The sequence below is a fragment of the Pygocentrus nattereri genome, chromosome 20, assembly GCF_015220715.1.
Source record: "Pygocentrus nattereri isolate fPygNat1 chromosome 20, fPygNat1.pri, whole genome shotgun sequence".
NCBI lineage: Eukaryota > Metazoa > Chordata > Actinopteri > Characiformes > Serrasalmidae > Pygocentrus > Pygocentrus nattereri.
Genome location: NC_051230.1, coordinates 1,689,913 through 1,704,823, shown reverse-complemented (window position 1 = coordinate 1,704,823; position 14,911 = coordinate 1,689,913). Strand labels below are relative to the sequence as shown.

General features: G+C 41.2%; 1 protein-coding gene across 12 annotated transcripts in view; it reads right to left on the bottom strand.

Annotated features, from left to right (window-relative positions):
* The window catches only part of fbrsl1 (fibrosin-like 1), a 546,240-nt gene that overhangs the window by 38,591 nt on the left and 492,738 nt on the right, over window positions 1–14,911 (bottom strand). For 7 of the 12 annotated variants that reach the window (XM_037531602.1, XM_037531607.1, XM_037531606.1 and 4 more), the window contains 2 exons: window positions 11,946–12,199; window positions 4,852–5,129 (listed from right to left, as the gene is read on the bottom strand). In XM_037531602.1, the coding sequence (XP_037387499.1) occupies window positions 4,852–5,129; window positions 11,946–12,199 (532 nt within the window). Of the gene's footprint in view, window positions 1–4,851; window positions 5,130–5,302; window positions 5,464–11,945; window positions 12,200–14,911 lie in introns of all 12 variants that reach the window. The other 5 variants (XM_037531609.1, XM_037531610.1, XM_037531613.1 and 2 more) reach the window with 2 other exon arrangements.

Here is a 14,911-nt window from a genome sequence, read left to right as displayed (position 1 = left end):
GGAACCAGACGTCCATCACTAAAACTTTTTTCGGAAAACTTTTTTTTTTGTTGCTATTTTACTGTCATCAAGATTACATATAAAAACTTGGAAGACACGCGCAGGTTCACTGATTGTTTTGGATAGGGAAAAAAAAGGCTAAATAATGATGGATCCAGAAACGCTGCCACCTTCTCTGGGCCTGAGCTCATTTAAAATGGACTGAGGGGAGGTGGAAAAGTGTCTGGCGGTCCGACGGATCAACATTTGGAATTCTTTTAGGAAATCATGGACACTGTGTCCTCCGGGCTGAAGACCACTCAGCTTGTTATCAGTGCTCAGTTCTAAAGCCAGTATTCATGATGGTTTAGGGGGCATTAGTGCACATGGCCTGGGTGACCTGCTCATCTGTGAAGGCTCCATTAAAGCTGAATGATATAAACATGTTTTATCAACATCTGCTGCCGTCCAGACGACGTCTTTTTCAGGGAAGGCCTGGATTATTTCAGCAGGACGATGTAAAACCACATTCTGACTGTATTACAGCAGCACTGCTCCGTATTAAAAGCGTCCGGGCGCTAAACTGACCTGCCTGCAGTCCAGACCGGTCACCATTGAGAACATTTGGGACTTAAAAATACGACATATGAGCTCCTGAAACTGATGATCAGCTGAAATCCTGAATTAAACCAGAACAGAAAACATTTCACTGTCAGAGCTGCAGCAGCGTCTCCTCAGTTCCCAAACACTGACGGAGCTGTTAAAGAAGAGCTGATGGACTCAGCGGTGAACAGACCCCGTCTGACTTTTTTGGAACATGTTGTTGGCATCAAATTCAAATATTTTCAAATATCTTCATGGTGGAGGGAGACATGCAGGGCGCTGTGCGGCAAAATAGTCCCCAAAGAAAACTCATTATTCCAGATTTTCCACTGTTTTCCATCATCAACATTCCATATAAGCTCAGAAGACTCTAGTAGGTTCTCTGGTGGTTCTGGATGGTAAATAAAGTGTCTATATCTGTGTTGTAGTCATGGCGACGCCTGGTTCCCATCACCACCACTGTAAAGACGTCTGAACCGTTTCAGACCAAACCCTCTGAATCTCTCTGATTACACCTCACTCACTGAGTTATGGGGAAATTTTAGACTAGACTGGTGGAATTTCCCCTGAACCTGATGTTGCAATCATTGTTTACGTGCCGTGAACGTTGCGGTGGCCTCATGTTCAGTGAGCGCTTTACAGGAGTGTCAATATTTGCCGTTGTTGGGGCTGAAGGTTGATCTTGTTATGACAGGAGTGTGAAAAGCTTGTGAGTTTGTTCAGTTTAACGGCTCTCCAGTCAGAGCTTCAGTGAGTCCAGGCGTCACGGCTTAGTGTTAATAAATAATCACTAATCTAATCAATCATGCTAATCAATACGCTGTGAAGGAGCCACAGTAAGGCTAAATTAGACATAATGAAAGAATGAAGCATATACCTTTGTTATGGTAAGCTAGGTAATGCTAACTTAACGTTATACCGTTAAAATAACGTTACGGTAGGTAATGTTAAAATAACGTCATGGTAGGTAACACTAAGGTAACGTTACGGTAGGTAATGTTAAAGTAACGTTACAGTAGGTAATGCTAAGGTAACGTTACGGTAGGTAATGTTAAAGTAACGTTATGGTAGGTAATGCTAAGGTAACATTACGGTAGGTAACATTAAGGTAACGTTATGATAGGTAATGTTAAAATGATGTTACGGTAGGTAATGTTAAAATGACGTTACGGTAGGTAATGCTAGGGTAATGTTACGGTAGGTAATGTTAAAGTAACGTTATGGTAGGTAATGCTAAGGTAACCTTATGGTAGGTAACACTAAGGTAACGTTACGGTAGGTAATGTTAAAGTAACGTTACGGTAGGTAATGCTAAGGTAATGTTACGGTAGGTAATGTTAAAGTAACGTTATGGTAGGTAACACTAAGGTAACGTTACGGTAGGTAATGCTAAGGTAACGTTACGGTAGGTAATGCTAAGGTAATGTTACGGTAGGTAATGTTAAAGTAACGTTATGGTAGGTAATGCTAAGGTAACGTTACGGTAGGTAATGTTAAAGTAACGTTATGGTAGGTAATGCTAAGGTAACGTTACGGTAGGTAATGCTAAAGTAACCTTATGGTAGGTAACATTAAGGTAACGTTATGATAGGTAATGTTAAAATGACGTTACGGTAGGTAATGTTAAAGTAACGTTATGGTAGGTAATGCTAAGGTAACGTTACGGTAGGTAATGCTAAGGTAATGTTACGGTAGGTAATGTTAAAGTAACCTTATGGTAGGTAACATTAAGGTAACGTTATGATAGGTAATGTTAAAATGACGTTACGGTAGGTAATGCTAATATAACGTATATAAGTATAAATATAAGTGACGAGAACCGTCTGTTAATTGGAGCTCGACCTGTTTCTGTTTTCACGGTGTGAAGATTTTTAAGGCAATGTTAGCTTAGCTAGTGCTAATGCTATTAGCATGACAACATAGTCCTTTTATCCAATGAACTGTGGACATTTCAGGGCCGGGGATTGTGGGTAGGGATGGGAGATTAGATCTGTAGACCCTTTTTCCACAGTTCTGGCCGCAGTACAGACCGCTGTACGATGCCTTTAGAGGGCGCCGGGGAGCAACGTTTGTTTGTTTGAGCTGCAGCTGGAAATCGTCCAGTTCCAGTTCCTCTGGTCGAGGGATGAAGTCGCCAAGCACTGTGACGTCACTAAGCGCACCAGCACGTGTACTGAAGTGATGTGTTGTGATGTCGTTTAAACCACTTTAAACTGTTTCCTACCCTCAGCTAGCAAATGCTAACAATGCACCTTTCAGAGGGAAGCAGCCAGTAACGTTTGTTTATTTGAGCTCGAGCTTCGGCTAAGCAGGCAGCTAAGTAGCTAAGACTTCCGACCGACGTTTCTGTTCTAGTCCTATCTCTGACCGACGTTTGTGTTTTAGTCTCATTTCCGACCGACATTTGCGTTCCAGCCCTATTTCCGACCAACATTTGCGTTCCAGCCCTATTTCCGACCGACGTTTGTCTTCCAGCCCCATTTCCGACCGACATTTGTCTTCCAGCCCTATTTCAGACCAACATTTGCGTTCCAGCCCTATTTCCGACCGACGTTTGTCTTCCAGCCCCATTTCCGACCGACATTTGTCTTCCAGCCCTATTTCAGACCAACATTTGCGTTCCAGCCCTATTTCCGACCGACGTTTCTGTTCCAGTCCTATTTCCGACCGACGTTTCTGTTCTAGTCCTATTTCCAACCGACGTTTGCGTTCCAGCCCTATTTCCGACCAACATTTGCGTTCCAGCCCTATTTCCGACCGACGTTTCTGTTCCAGTCCTAGTTCCGACCGACGTTTCTGTTCTAGTCCTATCTCCGACCGACGTTTGTTTTAGTCTCATTTCCGACCGACGTTTCTGTTCTAGTCCTATTTCCGACCGACGTTTCTGTTCTAGTCCTATTTCCAACCAACATTTGCGTTCCAGCCCTATTTCCGACCGACGTTTCTGTTCTAGTCCTAGTTCCGACCGACGTTTCTGTTCCAGTCCTAGTTCCGACCGACGTTTCTGTTCCAGTCCTAGTTCCGACCGACGTTTCTGTTCCAGTCCTAGTTCCGACCGACGTTTGCGTTCCAGTCGTATTTCCGACCGACGTTTGCGTTCCAGTCCTATTTCCGACCGATGTTTGCGTTTTAGTCCTAGTTCCGACTGATGTTTCTGTTCCAGTCCTAGTTCCGACCGACGTTTCTGTTCCAGTCCTAGTTCCGACCGACGTTTCTGTTCCAGTCCTAGTTCCGACCGACGTTTCTGTTCCAGTCCTAGTTCCGACCGACGTTTCTGTTCCAGTCCTAGTTCCGACCGACGTTTCTGTTCCAGTCCTAGTTCCGACCGACGTTTGCGTTCCAGTCCTATTTCCGACCGATGTTCGTGTTTTAGTCCTATTTCCAACCGACGTTTGCGTTCCAGTCCTATTTCCGACCGACGTTTGCGTTTTAGTCCTATTTCTGACCGACGTTTGTGTTTTAGTCCTATTTCCGACCGACGTTTGCGTTCCAGTCCTATTTCCGACCTACGTTTGCGTTTTAGTCCTATTTCTGACCGACGTTTGTGTTTTAGTCCTATTTCCGACCGACGTTTGTGTTCCAGTCCTATTTCCGACCGACGTTTGTGTTCCAGTCCTATTTCCGATTGCGCTCCAGCTGTATCGGTTTTTACTTTTGAAGCATTTTCGCCAAAATAACAATAGCTAGCCAGGCAGCTAAGACTTACGTTATCGCCATGTATTCTAGTCTCGCCCCGTTTCCACGTACTGTTTGTTTATTTGAGCTTGAGTTGTGTAAAGAGCTGCTATTATGAGCTATTAGTACGTATTCTAGCACCACATTGTTTCCGAGTAACGTAGCACCCATTCTTTAGTTAAGCTCGGGTTTACACCGAGGGGCGCCTTCGTTTACCACGGAGCCGAGAGTCACAGGAAGGAATTATTTCCGTGTAACGTTTGTTTATTTTAGCTCAAACTCTGTCCTCAAATTACTGCGTTCGCTCGCGATTCCATCATCGCTCCCGTTCCTGAGCAATGTTTGTTTATTTGAACTTGTTCCCAATTCCCAGGTTGTAATTGTTCCCCTAAACGTGTTTGTTAGTTGTCAGGGCATCACCCGAATTCCCAGTGCTGTTTATTTGAGGTCCTCATTTTATAAGAACGTCCCTCCAACCTCGTCGCTATCGGCCCCGTTTCGGAAGAGCGGGGGGCCGTGGCCGTGTTTACGGGCCGGGGATGGCGGGCAGGATGTGAGATTAGATCTGTCCGATCTTATTTTACTTATCCTCACATTTCTGGCTGCGGTACGCACCATGGGAGGTGCAGTGGGCGGCCCAATGATGGCGGCCGGGGGCAGGCTGGGGGGCAGGCTGGCGGGGAAAGGCGTGAAGGTGTGCTGGTGCGTGTGTTGATGCTGGTGCATATGCTGGTGTTGGTGAAACTCTGCCCTCAGGAGCGACATGGGGGCCAACGGAGAGCCGGCCGCTCCGGGCGCTGACCCCCGAGCCCCGCGCTCCGAGCTTTGTACCAGGAATCGGTTGTTCAGCTCCTGACGAAGAAGGTCATGCTCTGCAAGAAAGGAGAGCGAAGGGGAGGGGAGGAGAGCAGGGGAAAGGAAACAGACGAACAAAGAAATGGAGGGAAGACAAAGGAGGGGAAAAAAAAAGGAAAAGAAAAACAAAAAGGCAACGGCGGCCAGTGAGTTTTCACAACAGCGAAGAGAAGAGAAAGAGAATAGTCACCTGGCCTTCTCTGTTTCTCCAATTCAAGCTGTGAGGGTTTTCTACGTGAGGACTCATTGGTGGCGGTAAGAGAGTTGCCTGTGACAATGTGCCAATCAGAATCCCCGAATGAGGCTGGCAATACATGATTGGTTGGTTGAATGATATCAACAGGCTGGTATCTGAAGACAAGAGAGAACCGAGAGTCACCTCAGCAGAAAACAAACACAACTTCCTCCCTACAGCTACACTCTGAACAACACAGCTCTCAGACGGAACCAAAGGGGCTCTTAAAAAGAACCACTTTTGGTTCCCTAAAGAACCTTTAAAGGCTTCTTTCTGGTAAATGAGATGTTTTGATTGTGAAGAACCTCTTTAAACTCGTATAAATTTAAAGGTTCTGTACCAATCAATGGAACCAAAAAGCCGTGCCCTAAAAGAACCACTTTTGGTTCCCTAAAGAACCTTTAAAGGCTTCTTTCTGGTAAATGAGATGTTTTGATTGTGAAGAACCTCTTTAAACTCGTATCAATTTAAAGGTTCTGTACCAATCAATGGAACCAAAAAGCCGTGCCCTAAAAGAACCACTTTTGCTTCCCTAAAGAACCTTTAAAGGCTTCTTTTTTTGTAAATGAGAAAAGAACCTTTTAGGTAAATGAGATCTTTTGGCGTGAAGAACCTCTTTAAATGTGTAACTCTGTAAAGGTTCTGTACCAATCAATGGAACCAAAAAAGGGGTTATTTCAAAGCTGTGCCCTAAAAGAACCACTTTTGGTTCCATAAAGAACCTTTCAAAGACACTTTTTTAATGAGATGTAGAAACATAAAGGCGCAAAAATAATGGAACCAAAAAGGGTTCTGTCAGGCTGCTGCCTAAAGAACCTTACGAATTAAGTTCATATAATGTAATGGCTCTGTACCAATTAAAGGTCATTATTAAAAATAAAGGTCTCAAATAGAACCAAAAAGGGTTCTTTCAAAGCCATGCCATAAAAGAACCACTGCTGGTTCCCTAAGGAACCTCGAAAAGGACCTTTTTTGGCAAATGAGTGTGAAGAACCTCTTCAATGTTCACATAATGTAAAAGGTTCTATACCAACTCTTTCGAAGCCATGCCATAAAATAAATGTTTTGGTTCCTTAAGGAACCATGAAAAGAACATTTTTAGTAAATGAGATGTTTGAGTGAGAAGAATCTCTTTAAGCTTGTAACATTGTAAAAGTTCTATACCAATTAAGGGAACCAAAAAGCTTTGCCATAAAACTCTCTCTCTTTTGGTTCTCTAAAGAACCTTTCAAAGACTTTTTTTATGAGATGTAGAAACTTAAGGTCCCAAATAGAACCAAAATGGCATCTTTTAAAGCCATGCCATAAAAGAACCACTGTTGGTTCCTTAAGGAACCTTGAAAATAACCTTTTTTGGTAAATGAGATGTTTGAGTGTGAAGAACCTTTAAATGTTCACATACTGTACAGATTCTATAAGTTCTGACATGGAACAAAAAAGGGTTCTTTTGAAATGATGCCAGAGAAGAAACATGTTTGGTTCTCTACACATTTTTCAAAGACCCTTTCGGTAAATGATGTGTACGAGCATGTGGAACCTTTTTAAGTTCAATATAAAGGTTCTACACCAAGACTCAATCTTTAGAGGAACCAAAGTGGTTCTAGTTCTTCTGAAGCAATGAAGCACCTTTCAAATTTCACATAATGTAAAAATTCTAGAACAATTACAGGTCACTTTAAAACAAAGATCTCAAAAGGAACAAATAATGTTCTTTTAACTGCAATGTCACAGAAGAACCATGCTTGGTTCCTTACAGAACCTGACTTTTTCTGGCAAATGAGATCTATGAGTATGAACTAATTTTTCAAAAGTTCACATACAACAAAGGTTCTATACCAATTTAAGCTCACGCTGAAATGAGATCAAACAGGGTTCTTTTGAAGCGATGCCTTTATAAGAACCATGTCTGGTTCCCTAAAGAAAAACTTTCAAAATCCTGTTTTTTGGGAATGAGATGCAGAACCGTCAGGTTCTCATAATATAATGGCTCAATACCAATTAAAGGCCACTCTTAACTGGAAACAAAAACAATTCTTCAAGGCAATCATACAGAAGAACCATGTTCGGTTCCATAAGGAACATTTCAAATAACAAAGAACAAAGAATTTTTAAAGAATTTTGGTAAATGAGATGTAAGAGTGTGAAGAATCTTTAAAATAAGTGTCACTTATAAATGGAACCAAAAGGGTTCTTCTGAAGTGATGCCATAAAAGAACCCTAAATAACTTTTCAAAGAACCTTACTTGGTAAAGAAGATGTACACAGAAAGATGTTTGTTTAATGTAAAGGTTCTATGTGACTTGAAGGTCACTCTTAAATGGAATAAAAAGGGTTCCTCAGGGCAACGCCAGAACCTTTAAAAGAACCTTTTTTTGTATGAATATGAGGTTCACATAGTGTAAAGGTTCAAATTTAAGGAACCTTGGATTTGAAAGCGTGTAAACTATGAATGTTTATATGTTTACAAACATATCTCATTATTAACATCATTAATGTGGATACTGGTAATATAAAAATCCACCTAAAGTTTCTATCTAAAAAGATAAACACTAGATAGCAGAAGAGCACAGATCAGCTGCAGAACCCAAGGTGGTTCTATTGATGAGTGATGATTTATCTTCATTAATGGAGAATTTTCAACATATACACTTTAGTAAAATATTTTACTCATGATTACCATGAATTTTACTTCTAACTACAAACTGCAAACTTTTAGGACTGAAACTATGTGGATTATTATTTTAATTGTATTAAGATGAAAAGCCTCTTCCAGTGTCTACGTCTATAAGTAACTCTTGTTAAGTGTCCCATCAAGGCTCCGCCCACAAGTGTGCTTTTTCATAGTTACTGTTGTGAGATTTACAGAACGCTGCTAAAAAAACCCAATCAGCCTCACAGTGTATATCACAATACCTACATTTAGAGTCGGTTATTCATTCAGTCTAATGAGAAACTGTAGAACGGACTCGGTTTATATCACAATACCTACATTTAGAGTCGGTTATTCATTCAGTCTAATGAGAAACTGTAGAACGGACTCGGTTTATATCACAATACCTACATTTAGAGTCGGTTATTCATTCAGTCTAATGAGAAACTGTAGAACGGACTCGGTTTATATCACAATACCTACATTTAGAGTCGGTTATTCATTCAGTCTAATGAGAAACTGTAGAACGGACTCGGTTTATATCACAATACCTACATTTAGAGTCGGTTATTCATTCAGTCTAATGAGAAACTGTAGAACGGACTCGGTTTATATCACAATACCTACATTTAGAGTCGGTTATTCATTCAGCCTAATGAGAAACTGTAGAACGGACTCGGTTTATATCACAATACCTACATTTAGAGTCGGTTATTCATTCAGTCTAATGAGAAACTGTAGAACGGACTCGGTTTATATCACAATACCTACATTTAGAGCCGGTTATTCATTCAGTCTAATGAGAAACTGTAGAACGGACTCGGTTTATATCACAATACCTACATTTAGAGTCGGTTATTCATTCAGTCTAATGAGAAACTGTAGAACGGACTCGGTTTATATCACAATACCTACATTTAGAGTCGGTTATTCATTCAGTCTAATGAGAAACTGTAGAACGGACTCGGTTTATATCACAATACCTACATTTAGAGTCGGTTATTCATTCAGCCTAATGAGAAACTGTAGAACGGACTCGGTTTATATCACAATACCTACATTTAGAGTCGGTTATTCATTCAGTCTAATGAGAAACTGTAGAACGGACTCTGTTTATATCACAATACCTACATTTAGAGCCGGTTATTCATTCAGTCTAATGAGAAACTGTAGAACGGACTCGGTTTATATCACAATACCTACATTTAGAGTCGGTTATTCATTCAGCCTAATGAGAAACTGTAGAACGGACTCGGTTTATATCACAATACCTACATTTAGAGTCGGTTATTCATTCAGCCTAATGAGAAACTGTAGAACGGACTCGGTTTATATCACAATACCTACATTTAGAGTCGGTTATTCATTCAGCCTAATGAGAAACTGTAGAACGGACTCGGTTTATATCACAATACCTACATTTAGAGTCGGTTATTCATTCAGCCTAATGAGAAACTGTAGAACGGACTCGGTTTATATCACAATACCTACATTTAGAGCCGGTTATTCATTCAGCCTAATGAGAAACTGTAGAACAGACTCGGTTTATATCACAATACCTACATTTAGAGCCGGTTATTCATTCAGTCTAATGAGAAACTGTAGAACGGACTCTGTTTATATCACAATACCTACATTTAGAGCCGGTTATTCATTCAGTCTAATGAGAAACTGTAGAACGGACTCGGTTTATATCACAATACCTACATTTAGAGTCGGTTATTCATTCAGCCTAATGAGAAACTGTAGAACGGACTCGGTTTATATCACAATACCTACATTTAGAGTCGGTTATTCATTCAGCCTAATGAGAAACTGTAGAACGGACTCGGTTTATATCACAATACCTACATTTAGAGTCGGTTATTCATTCAGTCTAATGAGAAACTGTAGAACGGACTCGGTTTATATCACAATACCTACATTTAGAGTCGGTTACTCATTCAGTCTAATGAGAAACTGTAGAACAGACTCGGTTTATATCACAATACCTACATTTAGAGTCGGTTATTCATTCAGCCTAATGAGAAACTGTAGAACGGACTCGGTTTATATCACAATACCTACATTTAGAGTCGGTTATTCATTCAGCCTAATGAGAAACTGTAGAACAGACTCGGTTTATATCACAATACCTACATTTAGAGTCGGTTATTCATTCAGCCTAATGAGAAACTGTAGAACAGACTCGGTTTATATCACAATACCTACATTTAGAGTCGGTTATTCAATCAGCCTAATGAGAAACTGTAGAACGGACTCGGTTTATATCACAATACCTACATTTAGAGTCGGTTATTCATTCAGCCTAATGAGAAACTGTAGAACGGACTCGGTTTATATCACAATACCTACATTTAGAGTCGGTTATTCATTCAGCCTAATGAGAAACTGTAGAACGGACTCGGTTTATATCACAATACCTACATTTAGAGTCGGTTATTCATTCAGCCTAATGAGAAACTGTAGAACGGACTCGGTTTATATCACAATACCTACATTTAGAGTCGGTTATTCATTCAGTCTAATGAGAAACTGTAGAACGGACTCGGTTTATATCACAATACCTACATTTAGAGTCGGTTATTCATTCAGCCTAACGAGAAACTGTAGAACGGACTCGGTTTATATCACAATACCTACATTTAGAGTCGGTTATTCATTCCGTCTAATGAGAAACTGTAGAACGGACTCGGTTTATATCACAATACCTACATTTAGAGCCAGTTATTCATTCCGTCTAATGAGAAACTGTAGAACAGACTCGGTTTATATCACAATACCTACATTTAGAGTCGGTTATTCATTCAGCCTAATGAGAAACTGTAGAACGGACTCGGTTTATATCACAATACCTACATTTAGAGTCGGTTATTCATTCAGTCTAATGAGAAACTGTAGAACGGACTCGGTTTATATCACAATACCTACATTTAGAGCCGGTTATTCATTCAGCCTAATGAGAAACTCTAGAACGGACTCGGTTTATATCACAATACCTACATTTAGAGTCGGTTACTCATTCAGTCTAATGAGAAACTGTAGAACGGACTCGGTTTATATCACAATACCTACATTTAGAGCCGGTTATTCATTCAGCCTAACGAGAAACTGTAGAACGGACTCGGTTTATATCACAATACCTACATTTAGAGTCGGTTATTCATTCAGCCTAACGAGAAACTGTTGAACGGACTCGGTTTATATCACAATACCTACATTTAGAGTCGGTTATTCATTCAGCCTCATGAGAAACTGTAGAACGGACTCGGTTTATATCACAATACCTACATTTAGAGTCGGTTATTCATTCAGCCTAATGAGAAACTGTAGAACGGACTCAGTTTATATCACAATACCTACATTTAGAGTCGGTTATTCATTCAGTCTAATGAGAAACTGTAGAACGGACTCGGTTTATATCACAATACCTACATTTAGAGCCGGTTATTCATTCAGTCTAATGAGAAACTGTAGAACGGACTCGGTTTATATCACAATACCTACATTTAGAGCCGGTTATTCATTCAGCCTAATGAGAAACTGTAGAACGGACTCGGTTTATATCACAATACCTACATTTAGAGTCGGTTATTCATTCAGCCTAATGAGAAACTGTAGAACGGACTCGGTTTATATCACAATACCTACATTTAGAGTCGGTTATTCATTCAGCCTAATGAGAAACTGTAGAACGGACTCGGTTTATATCACAATACCTACATTTAGAGTCGGTTATTCATTCAGTCTAATGAGAAACTGTAGAACGGACTCGGTTTATATCACAATACCTACATTTAGAGCCGGTTATTCATTCAGCCTAATGAGAAACTGTAGAACAGACTCGGACTTAACAGTAGCTACAAAGCAGCATGTTTGTGGGCGGAGCCTGAACAGGTCTACTGTAAGCTGCACAGTGCGAGGTGGTGTTGTGGCGTGGACTCTTACCTGGGTATGGCGTAGCGGCCGGGTGCCCGGGCACCACCAGGCTGTTGGTGGGCAGGGTGGGCGGTGGTGGCAATGTGGCAGGGGTAGCAAACATGGCCGGGTGGCGGGGGAGGTGTGAGGGGGAGCGGATGGAGTAATGAGGGGAGGGGAGACCAGCGATGGAGAGAGGGAGGGGCGGGGCAGGGGAGGGGAGAGTGAGGTGGTGGGGGGAGGGGGGCAGGTGGTGTTTCGGGGGAAGAGAGGATGGGCTGTTGCTGTGGGAGAAGAAGAGAGGAGAGGATTAAAATTAGACTCCGGTTTAGACCATCAAGCCTAGAACTCTTGCCCATTCACCCTCTGCCGATCAGTTCCAGAGCTCTCCTGTACATTTTCGTCCCACAAATATAATGAAGTTATTAAAGGGGAATTCCACCCATTTTTCTAAATTCCCTGTATTATTTAGTGGTTAAGACGTAAAGGAGTCATTCAGAGTGGCTTGGTGTGAAATGGTTCATTGTACAGACTCTGAAATTGGAAACGGACTAGGAACTTAGGAACTGGCTGGGAATCCTTTTCTATATGGAATACATGTGATTTGTATGCATCACATGTAATTAAGTTTGCACATTTCACCAATTTTGTGAAACTTTTGCAAAACTAAATTGCTGAAATTTTAGCAAAGTGATTCAGGTGTGAAACGGTTCAGACGTCTTTACAGTGGTGGTGATGGGAACCAGGCGTCGCCATGACTACAACACAGATATAGACACTTTATTTACCATCCAGAACCTCCAGAGAACCTACACGAGTCTTCTGAGCTTATATGGAATGTTGATGATGGAAAACAGTGGAAAATCTGGAATAATGAGTTTTCTTTGGGGACTATTTTGCCGCACGGCGCCCTGCATGTCTCCCTCCACCATGAATGGAGTTGAAGTTCTCTAAACTCTCATAAAACAGCGTCTCAGTCATCAGGCAGTGAATTCAGAACCAGTTCATGTAGGAACTTTCTGTAGGAGCTTTTAGAGGGACGTCTGGTTCCCATCACCACCACTGTGAGGAGCTTTTAGAGGGGGACGTCTGGTTCCCATCACCGCCACTGTGAATGGGTCTGACTCGGGACGTTTATCTAGAACGGTGTTTCACACCGAACCGCTCTGAGCGAATCAGTTTACATTTAATTATGTAGAATTTTTGAAAAACGAGTGAAGTTCTCCTTAAAGCAGTGGAACAGGAATATTGTGAAATGCCAACACGGCTGCGGACTGAACTGATATCACCAAATTACCAGCCTTGCCAAACGTGGTGGTTAAACCACTTTGGAACAGTTTTATCTATCAATCAATCAATCAACAGTTTCACCAGTTTAAATGAAAACGAACAGAACTACACACACAAATTAACAGGGAGAACAGGTTTGGCGTTTTTATCGTTTTTTCAAGTTGACTAAATGTCGTCTCCTCTCCGTGAGCGACGGCGGCTCGTTGTTACTTCCCTCTCGGCTCGGTTTCTCCTTCCGTCGCTCTTCTTCTGCCTCATCTTCCTGTAACTGGCCCGAAAGTCTGAACCATCCAAGAAAGTGTTTTCGCACCGCAGATGAACCGAGCCGTGGTTCAGTTTGATCCGGATCGAGACCACCTCTTCTACTCAGACCAGATTTCTGTCCCCTGGTCCGAGGCGCCTTTCACACCTACTATTTTGGTTCGGACCGGAAGGACAAGTCTTGACGGTCTGGATCCAACAAGGTTAGTTAGCTTTCCCTGCATTTAAAACTAGTTCCTGATTGTTGAGAACAGCCTGTAAGGTGAAAAACGGGCCCTGGAGTTTTCCTATATTCTATATTTTCTATGTTCTCACTGTAGTTTTTCTTTTTTCTGTAACAGCACTTTTATTATCCTAATTTAATTTTTAATTCAATTTCTTCTCTTATAAAATCCGTTTTTCAATCTTGTTTTAATCATGTTTTAATTTCAGTTCTCCTTTACTTCATGTTGCCGCCTGGATGATAAATTTCTTTTATCTGTATTTTTTCATTCGTAAAGGTGCTATTTAGATAAACTTGCGTTTGCAGTCAGCAAGATCACTGATATGTATTAAATAAAACTGGACCCAGGACTGAGCCCTGGGGGACTCCATCGGTTAAAGGAATGAAATCTGATCTGATCTAGTTACAGTTCAGTTAGCAATACAGAATATGTTGGAGGATTGACAGAGAGTGGTCAGAGCTCCCCCTACAGTTTGTGCTCAAAATTTAGGTTATGATAAATTTCGGGGTGCTACGGGTTACACAGTGGACAACACGATGTGCCGTGTGGCCGCTAAATTCAGTTATATTCAATACTGTGGCAACAAATGCCACAATTAACTGGCAGAAAAACAGAAATATTTTTCAATAAAACAGGTTTTACATTGCATTTACACATCCTATGACGTCACCAAGACAACTGTATTTTAATCTTTACAGTATGTTGTTTCTGTAAATTGACTAACACAAAAGTTCCAGCGTCAAGTGATTCATAATCAAATTCCCTACAGTGACATGAGTGATGCTTTGAACCCAACCAGCAGATGGTGCAGTTCTGCAGTTTGACTCCTCATAGTGGTAACCTGAGTTTTACAGAATGTCAATTAAACTCGGATTAAATTAATTTAATTAATAATTAAATTAAATTTAATTAACAAAAAGATATTTGGGGGGGGGGGTGGTGTAATATATCGTGGGGATGGCTTTAGAACTCCCACCTAGGAGTGTGAAGTTTCTCCAGCGGGGGCGCTATTAGCTTTAGTGCTTGCCATTCAGAGAAGGAACAGTTGTGAACCCAAACCAGAAGGATCTCACCAACACACACATTTATGACTTTCAAAACTTCAGAAAGTTTACTGCAAAAGATGCTGAGCGAGTTAAGCGGCGACTCAGACCCTGCTGTCCTGCACGGAGAGCGAGAGACAGGTAATTATGGGCTGCATCGTCTATATTTGACTAATAA